We start from the raw sequence: 13,338 nt of genomic DNA, 5'->3' as shown, positions 1-13,338 counted from the left end.
GTGACATTTCCCAGCATGAAACACCATGCTCAGCCACCAGAACCATGGTGGCTGGATGGTGCAGAGCAGGGTGCTGCCAGGACCCTCTTCCCCTGGGGTTGTCCCCTCCGCCCACACGCTGGGTGCCAGGGTGGGCTGGGAGACCCCTGGGCAGCACCTGCGCATGGGGACAGCAGGGGGGTGCAGAGGGAGGGTGTGGAGTGGGTGCCGTGCCGTGGGGATGTCCTGGGTCGGGGGGGATACCGTGTTGGGGAAGGGTGCAAAACAGTGCGAGGGGACCCCCAGCGCCGGGCCAGGGGGTGCAGAGGGAGGGTGGGGGGTGGGTGCGGTGCCGAGGGTGCGGAGCGGGGCGCAGGGAGGGGGGGCGGCGGCGGGGGCGCGCCCAGCTGTTGCGCCGTCCCTTCCGCGGGCGGGTCTGCGCTCGCCGCCCCGCATTGGCGGCGCCCGGGCGGAGCGGAGCGGCGAGGCGGCGGGCGGCAGCCGCGGCGGGGCCGGGCGGGTGGCGGTGGCGGGGCCGGTGGCCATGGCCCGCTAAGGGCGGCCCGCCCTGCTCCCTCGCCCCGCGCAGCTCTCCGCGGGGCGCGCCATGGGTGCGCGGCCGCGCCGCCGCCGGGCCCCCGCCGCCGCCGCCACCGCCGCCGCCGCCGCGCCGGGGCCACTCGGTGCCCTGCTCGCCACTGTCCTCTTCGCCGCTGCCGGTGAGTCACCGCGCACCCCCCGGGGGTACTGGGCTCTGGGCCGGTGGGGGCGGAAATGGGGGACGGGGACCCGGTACCGGGCAAGGTCACCCGGGGCGCCGGTTGTCCTCCCGAGGGCGGCCGGGGGCCGTTCGCGGAGCGAGGTGGCCCCCACTCGGCAGTGGGGTACGGGGGATTGCGTGGGGTGCCCTCCTGGTCAGGGGCCGTGCGCCCTGGTCCACGACAGCCGCTGGCGCCCCGTGCCCACGCGTGGCCGCACACGCGTGTCCAGCCCGCGATCGCCTGGAGGCTGCCCACACCGGCGAGGGTCTGGCGCTCGCCCCCTCGCCGGTACGGCTCCACTATCCTGGACGCGGGTTTCCGCGGCAGACCTGCTCCACGCGTGAGGTCCCTGCCCCCCGCACACCATCCCTGCCCCTGCACGGGGTCCCTGGCGTCCCCATCACCTAGCCGAGACACGGGGGACTGTGGTGACGGGATACACTGGGGGGCTGCTGTCATCTCGCGGGGGTGGCCGTGGTGTGCTGGGGAGAGAGGGGGGGCATAAGGGGCTGCGTCGGTGCTGCTGCAGACGCGGACGGTCCGGAGCACGGCTGCCCTCGGCTCTGCCCTCCCCGGGCAGTAGCCGGCGAGTGAGGGGAGCGGGCTGAGCCAGCCTCCCGGGGCTGCACCGGCTGCCGGGCCAGAATAGGTCGGGAGGGCGTGCATAGTGGGCAGGCGGCGGGTGCCCGGGGCTGGCGTCTGCTGGCAGGTGTCACAGCAGCCTGGAAGTGGCGGCTGCAGACAAAGGACCGGGCTGGGGGCGGGGAGCTGCGCGAGGCTGGACGTGCGCTCTGCGGGGGGTCCAAGGGGGGGGACGACCCCCCTCTGTGCCCAGCCCACCGACCCTGCTGCCCCCACCGAATACGTCCCCGAGCTTGGCCTCGATGCGCCGGCCGGGCACGGCGGGCACCCAGCGGGACTGCAGTCTCTGTGTGCCCTGCACCCGTCCTTCCCCGCCAGGCACACCGGGGACCCCGCGCCAAGCGTTCCCTGCGTGGCCCTGTCTGTGGGGGCACACTGCGGAGACGGCGTGGTTGGTGGCACGGTGGGGAGACACCCCTTGGTGTGAGGGATCCCGTATACAGCGTGCTGTGGGTAGCGAACTCCAGGTGGGGACAAACACTGCTGCCCCTACATCACCCGTGGTGACCCACAGATGGAGGTGGGGGACAACAGGACAGGGGGATGCTCCAGGCCACCCCAGGCCGGCTCTGCGGCAGGATGTGTGGGGGGACCAGCAGTGCCAGCGCTGTCTCGGGGCATTGCGATGCAGGAGCTCGTCCTCGCTTGGCAGGCAGCTCGCAGCCGGCCGCAGCGTGTCTGAGCCCGGCCACCTGCGCGGCCACCGCTCGGCACAGACATGGCATGACTGGGCCTCTGCGCACCGGGTGCTGCTCCGGTGTGGCACGGCCTGGCACAGCAAGGCACACCTTCCACCGAGGCGCCGAGCCGCAGGTTGGGGAAAGGGGAATCCGGGCAGTGGGTCCCTGCCTGCAGCTGTAGCTGACCATCCCCGTGTGAGCTGCCCGCTCTGCTGCCTGTTCCCCCAGGGGAAAGTGAGAGCAGCAGTGAGGGCTGGGGCACACCCGCGGGCAGCAGTGCCAGGCGAGCACCCGAGTTGCAGGGGCTGCCCAGATTAAGTGCCGTGCTAGCGGGTGGGCAAGGGCGCAGGAGCAGGGGCTTTTCCTAGCACTGCCATGGGTTCTTCCTCTTGACATCTGCAGCATCCAGTGCCAGGCCCCAAAGCATCTCCTGCTCCAGGCTGGCACTCGCCCCAGGAAGCACTAGGCACACCATCTCCTGCCCTAGCTCCTCTGGGCCGCGGCCACGGGATCAGATCACTCTGCATGAGCCACATGGTGCCGTCGGCTTTACCAGGCAGACAGGGACCCTCAGGCTCCAGTAGGCAGCCCTTAGCCCTGCAACCCAAGTTGCTGCATCCCGTCAGCAACCCACAATCTCCCTTCTGGGTGTCAGTGCCTCCACGGGGCAGGCAGAAAGGCAGGCCCGTAGGCAGGGCTGGCACACGCCGGGCAGCCGGGGAGCTGCCATGCCGACTGTCAGTGAGAGCGTGCGGCAGACACAGCCCGCCCAGGGCTGTTTGTTCTGGCTCGGTGCCATGCGGGGCTGGCACTACATCAAACCGTGCAGAGCCTGGCAGGTGCTTGCAGGAGGGGAGTGGGTTGCTGGTGGTGCCACCAGGGCTGGTCTCCCCGAAGTCACCACAGGCACCTCGCAGCCATGGGTTCAGCTGAGCATCTGCCACACCTGGGTGGCCAGCAGCAACTGGGACCATCCTGGATCTGATGCTGGTGCCCGAGGGATGGTGTCCTGCTCCGCACCCAAGGGTGCACCCTCAGTGCCAGTACCACTCTGGCAGTCAGCACCATCGCTGGTCCATGAATCACGTGTCTGCCCACGGGCAGGCTGGAGTGGGCTGTCTCCAAACAGTGCTCACTGTGAACCCATTCTCAGCTGGTCAGGCCCAGTTGCTCAGTACTCTTTCTCCATGCTTCCTGCCTGCTTTTTGGATGCTACTCTCAAGTGGGTGTCAGGCAGATCCAAGCTCACCTTGCCCTCTCCTGACCCTGCCCAACCTATGGCTCCTCCCCACAGAATGGGGATCTTGGGTGCCAGTTCCCTCCAGCCAGCTCTTGCTGCCACGAGGTTGTGCGGTGCTGGGTCTGCCATCACAACCATATAGCATGCATGAGTGAGAGAAAGAGAGACCACGGGGCTGATACAGGAGTATTTCATGGATGGAGAGGCCTCCCCCAGCCCCACACCCAGCTCCCCTCCCTGCTTCTGTGGGGATGAGGGTCTGAGGGTGACCTTGACACTGCTCCCAGCAGGTCTCTCCAGGAGCTCTCACCAGGAGCATTTTCTCTTAGCTGTCAGTTAATGGAGAGCTCAAGAAGCTGCTCGGCTCCCCGGGCTTGTGACCTCAGCGACAGACATCACATGTGGGGCTGGGTTGGTCTTGTCCTGGTACTGTCTCTACCACACCATCCCAGAGCTAGGCTGTGCTGAGGGATCCCCCCTATCCCATACCAAGGCGGACCCAGGATGTGACCCTTTACCCTTGCAGTGCTGTGGACAGGGGCTGGCATAGCCTGGGACGGGTCCCAGAGGCACACTTGGTCTGGGGGGACACACTAGCATTCAGCAGGCATCTGAGGTTGGCTGGGAGCAAGTCTTCTGTGTGTGCCATGGGGCCGAGAGAGAACTGACTCCATGGATACCTGGGGTAGGATGCCCAGCACTGGGTACCAGGACGGGTACGCTCCAGGCAGGCAGAAGTGGCCCCTGGGGGTAGCGTGGTGGGGCTGCCACCTCTGCTGGCACCGTTGTCCCCAGACCCTCTGCACCGGGTGGCACGGGGCAGACTTGGGCATGGCTGGGGCTGTGCAGTCCCTTGGTGAGTGCTGGACTGGGCGAGGGCGCAGCTCACCCGGAGCCCTGCCCGCCCTGGCATATGCTAATTGCGTGTAGTGGGGCGAGCGTTATCAGCTCAAATCCGTAATTAAGCAGCTCCATTGTCATGCAAACCCGCCTGACTAATTCATTCATAACAAGCACTCCCTTAATCAGCGCCCAGACTCTGCCACGCGCTCGCCGGGATCCGGGCACCGTCTGGCTCCCTGTTCCTCCATGCAGATTCTCCCGTGGCCGTGGGATTGGCACATGTGGGGCACACGCCTGGGGTGCCAGGACAGCGTCCAGCTCGTGGGGACGTGCCAGGAAATGGGGGACACGGTCCTGTGGCAAGCGGGGACACCCCCGGGGGCACCGTGCCCGTTGGAGCACTCTGTGCCCGTCGTGGCATCGTCCCCGGTGCTTGCCACACGCCGGATTGGCCGGGAGCCGGGCCATGCTGCCCAGCCTTGGCATCCCCCTGCTGGCTCCTGCCCGGCTGGGCCTGGCACCGACACCCGCTGGCATCACCGGGGGGTGAAAAGGTGGGTGCAAGGAGAGTGCTTGCCCATGCCCAGGTGCTCCAGGTGAGCATTGGAGTCACAACGGGCAGCAGGGCGCTGCCAGCTCCTCGCTGGGGTTCTCCCGAAGTAGCTTCAGCTCATCACGGCTCGGAGCCAGCCTCTCCCGGCAGGATAGTGCCCGGTTCAAAGCCTCAGACAAGCTTCTCGATGGCACTGATTCTTGCCAGCACCCTTCCTCTGCGTCCTGCTGCGAGCAAAGAGACAGCGACGAGGACCTCTGTGTGTCTGTGGGAAGCTGGCAGCCCCGGCTCCCCCTGAGCACAGCTGGGCATCCTCTGCCCTCCCCTGATGCCCACTCTTCCCTTGTTTAGGCCAGCGCAATCAGCAGCAATTATTGCTTTAATTACCCGTGTGCAGACCGGGTGCCGGCGAAGTGCGAGGAAATCTTTGATGTTAACGGTGTGCCAGGCCTGGCGGGGAGCGATGGAATCTGCTGGCTGCACATCCCGCGGGGATTAGGGGAGGCCCCTGGAGGGGGGCACAGCTGGCGAGGGCAGGTGTTAGCGTCAGTCTCCCCACCTTCCCCCGCCGCACGGACCCCCGGAGAGGAAAGCATCAGGCAGGGGTGCGGGCAGAGAATGGGGGCAGAGGGAGGCTGGGGCAGGGCTGCTGGCATCAGATCGGTGCCCTGCCTGGGATGGCCAATGCGCGGGTCCCAGATGAACAGCAGTGCTGGAGGCGGATCCGTGGCACTGGAGCGTTCTCCCTCTGCAGGCATCTGTCTCCTCACTCCCGGGGGTAGCTGTGCCGAGCGGGCGCATACCGGCGTGCCGGTACCGGGTCTTGCTACTGCAGCCGCCGGCGGACAGCCGCTTCTCTCCAAGAACACGCTGACCTTCCCGGCGTCTCCCCGCAGGAGGCACGGCAGCTTTGGACATGCTGCGCTCTGCACCGCCGTGGAGCGCGGCATCAGGGGCAGGATCAGCCCCTTGAGGACCACAGGGACCAGGGTGGTGGGCACCTGCTGGTGCCTGGTGGGTCCTGTCAGTGCCCCCCCATGCTTCGCAGTGCGGCGTCCTGCAGTCTCTCGCTGCACAGTAACACCAGTACACCTGGTGTTTCTGATGCTGGGGCGCCCAGGCGCTGCGGTGAGGGGCTTTGTGTCCACCCAGGGTGGCAGCAGCTGGGGGTGCAGGGAGCAGGAGTGGGTTTATGCATGGGGAGGGGTCAAGAGTGGCTGGGGTGAAGGCCAGTGCTCAGAGCCTGTAGCAGGGTGCCTCCACCCCCTCTGCACCCTGAGGTGGGGGCCGCAGCTTGGTTCCCAGCACCCTGCCCCTTCTCCAGGCCTGCCTTGTTAGCTTGCCGAGTGGGCGAAGGCGTAAGTGATAATAAAGCCCTGCTTAAGGCACTGACTCCTCCGGCCGCGATGTATCGGTGCCGGGCGCAAATCGCGCTCCAAATTACCCCTCTGGGTGTCGGAGCAGCGGCTGGCGGGGCTGTGAGCCCTGCCACGGCGGGCGCGCTCCCGGGAGCGAATAAAACCCAGAACCCTGCCATTCTGCTATCCCCGCGAAGTTCCCCGTTTTCCTTTGCCAAGGTGACATAAGCATCTCGCCTGTTTCCATGGCAACGCAGCGGCAGGTGAGCGGCGAGGCCGACGTGGGTACGGGAGCCGGCAGGGTGTCGCGTGGGGGGAGGGGGGTGCACTGCCCACGGGGTGCCCACGCTGCGTTTATGCCTAAAGGATGGGGGTGCCCACGTCGTTGAGGTGTTTTGGGGGGGGCGTGGTGCGTGGGGGTGTCTTCAAGTGTAGGATGCCCATATGCACGGGATGCCCACAGTGCGTGGGGTACTCATGACGAGGCCTCCGTGCATGGGGGGTGGTGTACCCATTCTTCAGCTCCTAACACTCCTCTCAGGGGCTCCAGGTCAGCTCCAGCCTCCCGGACATGCCTCGTGGCTTCAATCACAGCAGCACCGCAGAGCCCGCCTGTGCCCTGCCTGGAGCCAAGCGGCAGGGTGGTATCCTGTCCGGGGGGCATTGCAGGGTGCCTGGCACCCCCTCTGCTCTGACACTGTCTCCAGCTTCACTTGCTATCCATTCCACCCTGCCCACAAGGCAGCCGGTGGACCGGGCAGCAAGAGGTGCTCTGTGCCCCACCCATCGCTGTCAGCCCCGGGCTTCCTGCACCCCTTTGCTCGATCGTGATGAATTCAGCCACACAGCTCGGCACCCGGCGCGCTCTTTTCGAGCGATTAAAAGGCGGGTTCCCACAGCACCCTGCCCACCATGGCCGCCCGGGCAGCAGGCAGCGGCAAACCTAGTATCTAGTAAATAGACTGTTTTGGTTTTCCGCTCATCTCATCCCCCCAGCCGGTGCGCAGAGCTGTCCGGGCGGGAGAGGCGGCGGTGCGAGCTGTGGGTGCTGTGGTGAGCTGTGCCGCAGCCGGGGACTGCACGATGCCGGGGACTGCAGCGCCTGTCCGCGCCGTGACCCTCTGGGCCGGCCCCGGGCTGCGGCCGGGGGGGGCGGAGGGGTGTCGTTAAACCGGTGAAATATGAAACGCCTGTATATCCCCGACAGGGGTTTTAATTAAATTAATTGCCAGCGACATTGTAAAAGTGCTGATGGGGTAATAACCGCCGCGTTATGGTGGCCGTTTATCTTCCCCGCGTAAATGAGCTGCCGCACCTTGCCCGTCCCGGCGGGCACCGCGCCGGTCCCTCTCTCCTGCTCCCAGGGGCCTGATCCACCTGGGGGAAGCAGCAGGGCCTGGATTCCCTCTGGGGAACTCAGGCGGGGCCCGAGGGACCCCCGTGTCCCTTGTCGCGCAGACGTCTGTGCCCGGCGGGAGCCGGCCGGGGCGGGCACAGACAACTGGGGTCCCGCGGGCAGGCGTGTAGGGGTCGGTGGTTGCCAAAAGAAGGCACTTAATTACTGCGCATTCCATCCCATTTAATTGCTTATTAAATCCTAACCAGCCAATTAGCAGCAGCAATTACGGCTTCATTCAGTGACACAATGGCTATTTTATCGTTTGTTAATCAAATGCTTATTTAGGGCCCTAGTTTATTAACTCTTTCTGCAGCAGAGTGGGGGGGGCGGGGGCACCTGGCCATGCCCAGGCTGGAAGACACAGACACTGCAGGACCGTGTCACAGACCGTGTTCTCAGCACTGCTGTTCCCTTGGGGACCCTGCCCTGGTGTGCAACACTCACAGTGCCCAAGCAAAGCTGGGAAGTTCCTGATCCCCCAGGGGACTGTTGTGCAACCCTGAGCTGACCTCAACCACCCTGGGGACAGCCAGCCCCCGCGTGCTGTGTCTGTACCCTCTCCCGGGCAGGTGCCAGTGGTTATGCCACCCTGCCATGTCCCCAACGTGTTGGCTGCACACCCCACCGATTGTCCCCTGTCCCTATGCCACCCGAGGTCACAGCAGGGCAGGATGTGACACCCAGGCAGTGCCTCACAGCATGCTGGGAAGGGGGGCAGTGGGTGCCCTGGGAGGCGTGAGCAATGGCCCTTGTTGGTCACACTACATTTCCTTTTCATTAACGCTAAGTGTAGACATGAGGGGTCGGCGCGGGTTCAGCGGGTGCAGCCACTGTGCGGCTGCTCTGCCTGATGGATGGCAGGGGCCAGGAGGGGGCTATGGCATTGCTGACAGAGGGAGGGATGGCAACAAGGCATGGGGACACTGGCACAGGGCAATGCTGTATGGGTTGTTGCCCAGCCCAGGCATGCTAGAGGTGCTGGAGCCCAGATCTCCCCACAGGTGCTCAACAAAGCGCAACTGTGGCCAACCCAGTGTCCGGAGCATCCCTGGACCTGCTGCCGCACTTCCAGCTGGAGCCAGAGGACGTCTACATTGTGAAGAACAAGGCAGTGAGCTTGGCCTGCCGTGCCACCCCTGCCACCCAGATCTACTTCAAGTGCAATGGCGAGTGGGTGCACCAGGGTGACCACATCACGCAGCACAGTACTGACCGCGGCACTGGTGAGCACAAGTGGGAGGGACAGTGCAGGTCCTGGGAACAGGGAGACACATGTGCTGCTCTCCAAGTGTGGTTGCATAGGGCTGGGGCTGTTGGGACCACTCCTGGTGTGCCAGTGCTGACGTGCTACCCACTGCTGGCAGGGCTGCCGGTGATGGAGGTGCGCATTGAGGTGACCCGCCAGCAAGTGGAGAAGATTTTTGGGCTGGAGGAGTACTGGTGCCAGTGTGTGGCCTGGAGCTCCTCTGGCACCACCAAGAGTCAGAAAGCCTTCGTGCGCATCGCCTGTGAGTGTCTGTGGGTGCCCAAGTGGGACAGGGCACTGGCCCCACCTTCCTCCTCTCACCTCTGCTTCTCCTCAGATCTGCGCAAGAATTTTGAGCAGGAGCCAACAGCCAGAGAGGTCTCCATTGAGCAGGGCATTGTGCTGCCATGCCGCCCTCCTGAGGGCATCCCCCCAGCTGAGGTGAGCCTCCATGTTCCAGCAGGTCAGGATGCAGCTGGGGGTGCCTCTTGCCTGCAGGCATACTGTGGCTGCTCCCCAGCCAGGCACCCAGTGTCCTGTGTCCCACAGGTGGAGTGGTTGCGCAATGAGGAGCTGGTGGACCCAGAGCTGGATGCCAACGTCTACGTAACACCGGAGCACAGCCTGGTTCTGAGGCAGGCCCGCCTGGCCGACACTGCCAACTACACCTGTGTGGCCAAAAACATCGTGGCCCGTCGCCGCAGCACCTCTGCTGCCATCACCGTCTATGGTACGGCCCCTCCACTCCTGCCCCCGCCACACTGCCCTGGTGTCACTCTCCCTGTCCTGTCCCTCCCTGCATCCCCCATCCCTGTGCAGTGTTGATGGGTCCCTCTCCACCCACCCAGTGAACGGAGGCTGGTCGACATGGACACAGTGGTCAGGCTGCAGCACCAGCTGTGGACGGGGCTGGCAGAAGCGGAGCCGGACCTGCACCAACCCCACGCCCCTCAACGGGGGAGCTTTCTGTGAGGGCCAAAACGTACAGAAAACTGCCTGCACCACTCTCTGCCCAGGTACTTGCCCTGCCCAGGGCACTTCTGCCATGCCCATCCTGCACTCCCCACAGCACCTATCCCCATCCCTGTGGGTGTCTTGTCCTTACACCCCCAATGTGTCCGTCTCTGCCAACTCCGGGGCAAGAGGGGGATGGCAGTGGGATGCTGACCCTTGGCTGTACCCACAGTGGATGGTGCCTGGTCAGAATGGAGCAAGTGGTCGGTGTGTGGAACCGAATGCACCCACTGGCGGAGTCGGGAGTGCTCAGAGCCAGCACCACGCAACGGGGGCCGGGATTGCCACGGCCCTGAGCTGGACACCCGCAACTGCACCTCCGAGCTCTGCAGCCACGGTGAGTACAGCGGGGATGGTGGGGATGCCCCCTGGGATGGGGGGCTGGGGTTTACCGTGGGTGCTGATGCCCTGCTCCACACAGCTGCCCCTGGTGCAGACGACGTAGCACTGTACGTGGGGCTGGTGGCTGTGGCCGTGTGCCTGGTGCTGCTGCTGCTGGTGGGGGTGCTGGTGTACTGCCGTAAGAAGGGGGGCCTGGACGCTGATGTGGCTGACTCGTCCATCCTCACTGCTGGCTTCCAGCCCGTCAGTATCAAGCCCAGCAAGGCCGGTGAGTGGGGCTGTGGGGATGCTACAGTGCAGCTGTTGTACTGGGACAGAGAATCCCTCACAGCATGGGGATGGCCATCTGCCCCAGGGGGTCCCTGACCTTGACTGGAGGTTCTGTCCCCTAGGAGATCCCTGACATAGGGACAGGGACCTTACTTATCTTGCAGGGTCCCTGAGTGCTTTGTTCCCTGACAGTGTCCTGTAGGATCCCAGGCCCCTATAGGTCCCATGCCCTGGATTGGTGCTGCATGCTCTGGGGACCCCAGGGGTGACTGTGCCCCAAGGATCTGTGCCACGGGGCAGGGGCTGTGTGCCCTATGCCCCTGGGGTCATTGTGCCACTGCGTTGCTGGTGGGATCTCCTCGTACTCGCTATGCCCCTGTGCCACAGTTCCTGCTCTGTGCCACAGACAACCCCAGCCTGCTCACCATCCAGCCTGACCTCAGCACCACCACCATGACCTACCAGGGCTCACTCTGCCCACGCCAGGATGGCCCTGCCAAGCTCCAGCTGCCAAATGGGCACCTGCTGAGCCCACTGGGTGCTGGGCGGCACACGCTGCACCACAGCTCACCTGCTGCTGAGGGGGCTGAATTCGTGGCCCGGCTCTCCACCCAGAGCTACTTTCGCTCCCTGCCCCGTGGAACCACCAACATGGCCTACGGCACCTTCAACTTCCTGGGGGGGCGGCTCATGATCCCCAACACAGGTATGGGGGGGTGAGCATGGGGTGCCTGAGCATCACCTGATGATGGCAGGTCCCTATGGGGCTCATCACCCTGCCTGCACCCCCTACTCAGGGATCAGCTTGCTTATTCCACCTGATGCAATCCCACGGGGGAAGATCTATGAGGTCTACCTAACACTGCACAAGCAGGAGGAGGTGAGGTAGGTGCCACAGCTGGGGCTGCCAGGGTATGGGGCCTTTCAAGGGGGGATGGCTCTGCTGAGGTGCCCCCATCCCTACCCCAGGCTGCCCCTGGCTGGCTGTCAGACACTGCTGAGCCCCATCGTCAGCTGTGGCCCTCCTGGGGTCCTTCTCACCCGCCCTGCCATCCTGGCCATGGGTCATTGCGTGGAGGCCAGCGCTGAGAACTGGAGCATCCGGCTGAAGAAGCAGTCGTGTGAAGGCACGTGGGAGGTGAGCATCTGCCATGGGGCTCGAGGGGGTCAGAGTAGTGGAGGGTGCTGGTGTCCAGGGTGCATTTCTGCCTGGGTGTTGCAGGATGTGCTGCAGCTGGGCGCCGAGCCGTGCACAGAGCTCTACTACTGCCAGCTGGAAGCTCAGGCTTGCTACATCTTCACGGAGCAGCTGGGGCGCTTCGCCCTGGTGGGGGAATCCCTCAGCATGGCGGCCTCCAAGCGCCTCAAGCTGGTCCTGTTCGCGCCAGCCGCCTGCCCCTCTCTGGAGTACAACATCCGTGTCTACTGCCTCAGTGACACCCAGGATGTCCTCAAGGTACCAGGGGGTCCCCATGCAGCACCCACTCCATCCCAGTTCAGAGGGAGGACCATGGGGAGGTGGGGTCCTGGGGTGCAGCAGCTTCTGCCCCATTGCCACCTGTGCTGTAGGAGGTGATCCAGCTGGAGAAGCAGCTGGGGGGGCAGCTGATCGGAGCGCCCCGGGTGCTGCACTTCAAGGACAGCTACCACAACCTGCGCCTCTCCATCCACGACATGCCCAGCTCACTCTGGAAGAGCAAACTCCTTGCCAGCTATCAGGTGAAGAACCCAGCTGCTGCATGGGGTCTGGGAACAGGGGTGAGTCCCTGCGACCCTGACCCCCCTCTCCCATCACAGGAGATCCCTTTCTACCACATTTGGAGCGGGCTGCAGCCCTTCCTGCACTGCACCTTCACCCTGGAGCGCCTGAGCCCCAGCACCTGTGAACTGGCCTGCAAGATCTGGGTCTGGCAGGTGGAGGGTGACGGGCAGAGCTTCACTGTCAACTTCAACATTGCCAAGGTGAGGGCAGGGCTTGAGGGGGGCTCTGGAGGTGGCCCCAGGATGGGCTCACATCAACCCTCCCATGCTTTCCCCTAGGACACGAGGTTTTCAGACTGGCTGGTTCCTGACAGTGAGGTGGGCGCCCCAGCTCTGGTGGGCCCCAGTGCCTTCAAGATCCCCTTCCTCATCCGCCAGAAGATCATCAGCAGCCTGGACCCCCCAGGCACCCGGGGAGCTGACTGGAGGATGCTGGCCCAGAAGCTCAACCTTGACAGGTGGCCCAGGATGGGGACAGCGCTGGGGACAGGGATGGGGTGGCATGATGGATGGGGACAGGGGATTTCTGGTCTCATCCTGCATCTAGGGATGAATGGTTGCATGCTGTGAGACTTGGGAGTAGGGAAGTGACCATGCTGGGACCAGCATGGGGTTGGTCCCAGGGTGCAGAGCTATCCTGTGCCCTGACATGGTCCCTCTGTGTGTCCCCCCACAGCCATCTCAGCTTCTTCGCCTCGAAGTCCAGCCCCACGGCCATGATCCTCAACCTGTGGGAAGCACGGCACTTCCCCAATGGCAACCTCTCCCAGCTGGCCGCCGCTGTGGCTGAGGTGGGCAAGCAGGACAGTGCCCTCTTCGCCATCTCCGAGGCTGAGTGCTGAGCACAGTGCAGGGGGGGGTCTCCAACCCCTTTCCCAGGAGACCATCGCCATGGGGCAGGGGGGAGCCCCGGCCGGCCCCTGGGCCCCCACTGCCCCACAGCCCATGGGGAGGGCTGCCTGTGCCCCACGGCACCGGCGGGACTCAGCCTGGCCCCGGGGGTCCCACAGCCCCATGGTGGGGGCCCGTGGGGACACTGGGTGTGCGTCGTTGCGTGCGGTGCCGTGGTGGTGTCTGCGTGTGGGGCCGGGCGGTGCCGTGCCAGGCCCCGTGCCGTGTTGTGTAAAGACCGTTTTTTAAATTCTGTATTAAGTGCATTCAAGTATTTACACTTGGCCTTATGTACATAGCGGTGCCGCGGGCGGGGGGTCTGCCGGACGTGAATGTAAATAAATTCGATATATATTGCT

At 64.8% G+C, this 13,338-nt stretch overlaps 1 protein-coding gene across 1 annotated transcript; it reads left to right on the top strand.

Moving 5' to 3' along the window:
- Positions 1 to 586: 586 nt before the first annotated feature.
- Positions 587 to 13,337, top strand: UNC5A (unc-5 netrin receptor A). Its single transcript, XM_030459023.1, has 16 exons — positions 587 to 698; positions 8,457 to 8,678; positions 8,820 to 8,963; positions 9,039 to 9,142; positions 9,251 to 9,431; positions 9,550 to 9,717; positions 9,888 to 10,052; positions 10,137 to 10,325; positions 10,734 to 11,033; positions 11,125 to 11,212; positions 11,297 to 11,465; positions 11,550 to 11,783; positions 11,897 to 12,046; positions 12,125 to 12,289; positions 12,368 to 12,546; positions 12,765 to 13,337. Exons 1-16 carry the CDS (start codon positions 587 to 589, stop codon positions 12,928 to 12,930), a joined length of 2,736 nt encoding a protein of 911 aa, XP_030314883.1. The 3' UTR covers positions 12,931 to 13,337.
- Position 13,338: the final 1 nt, after the last annotated feature.

Source organism: Calypte anna, chromosome 13, assembly GCF_003957555.1.
Source record: "Calypte anna isolate BGI_N300 chromosome 13, bCalAnn1_v1.p, whole genome shotgun sequence".
Lineage (NCBI taxonomy): Eukaryota > Metazoa > Chordata > Aves > Apodiformes > Trochilidae > Calypte > Calypte anna.
Note: the sequence above shows the minus strand (reverse complement) of the source record. Positions and strands in the feature narration are given on the sequence as shown.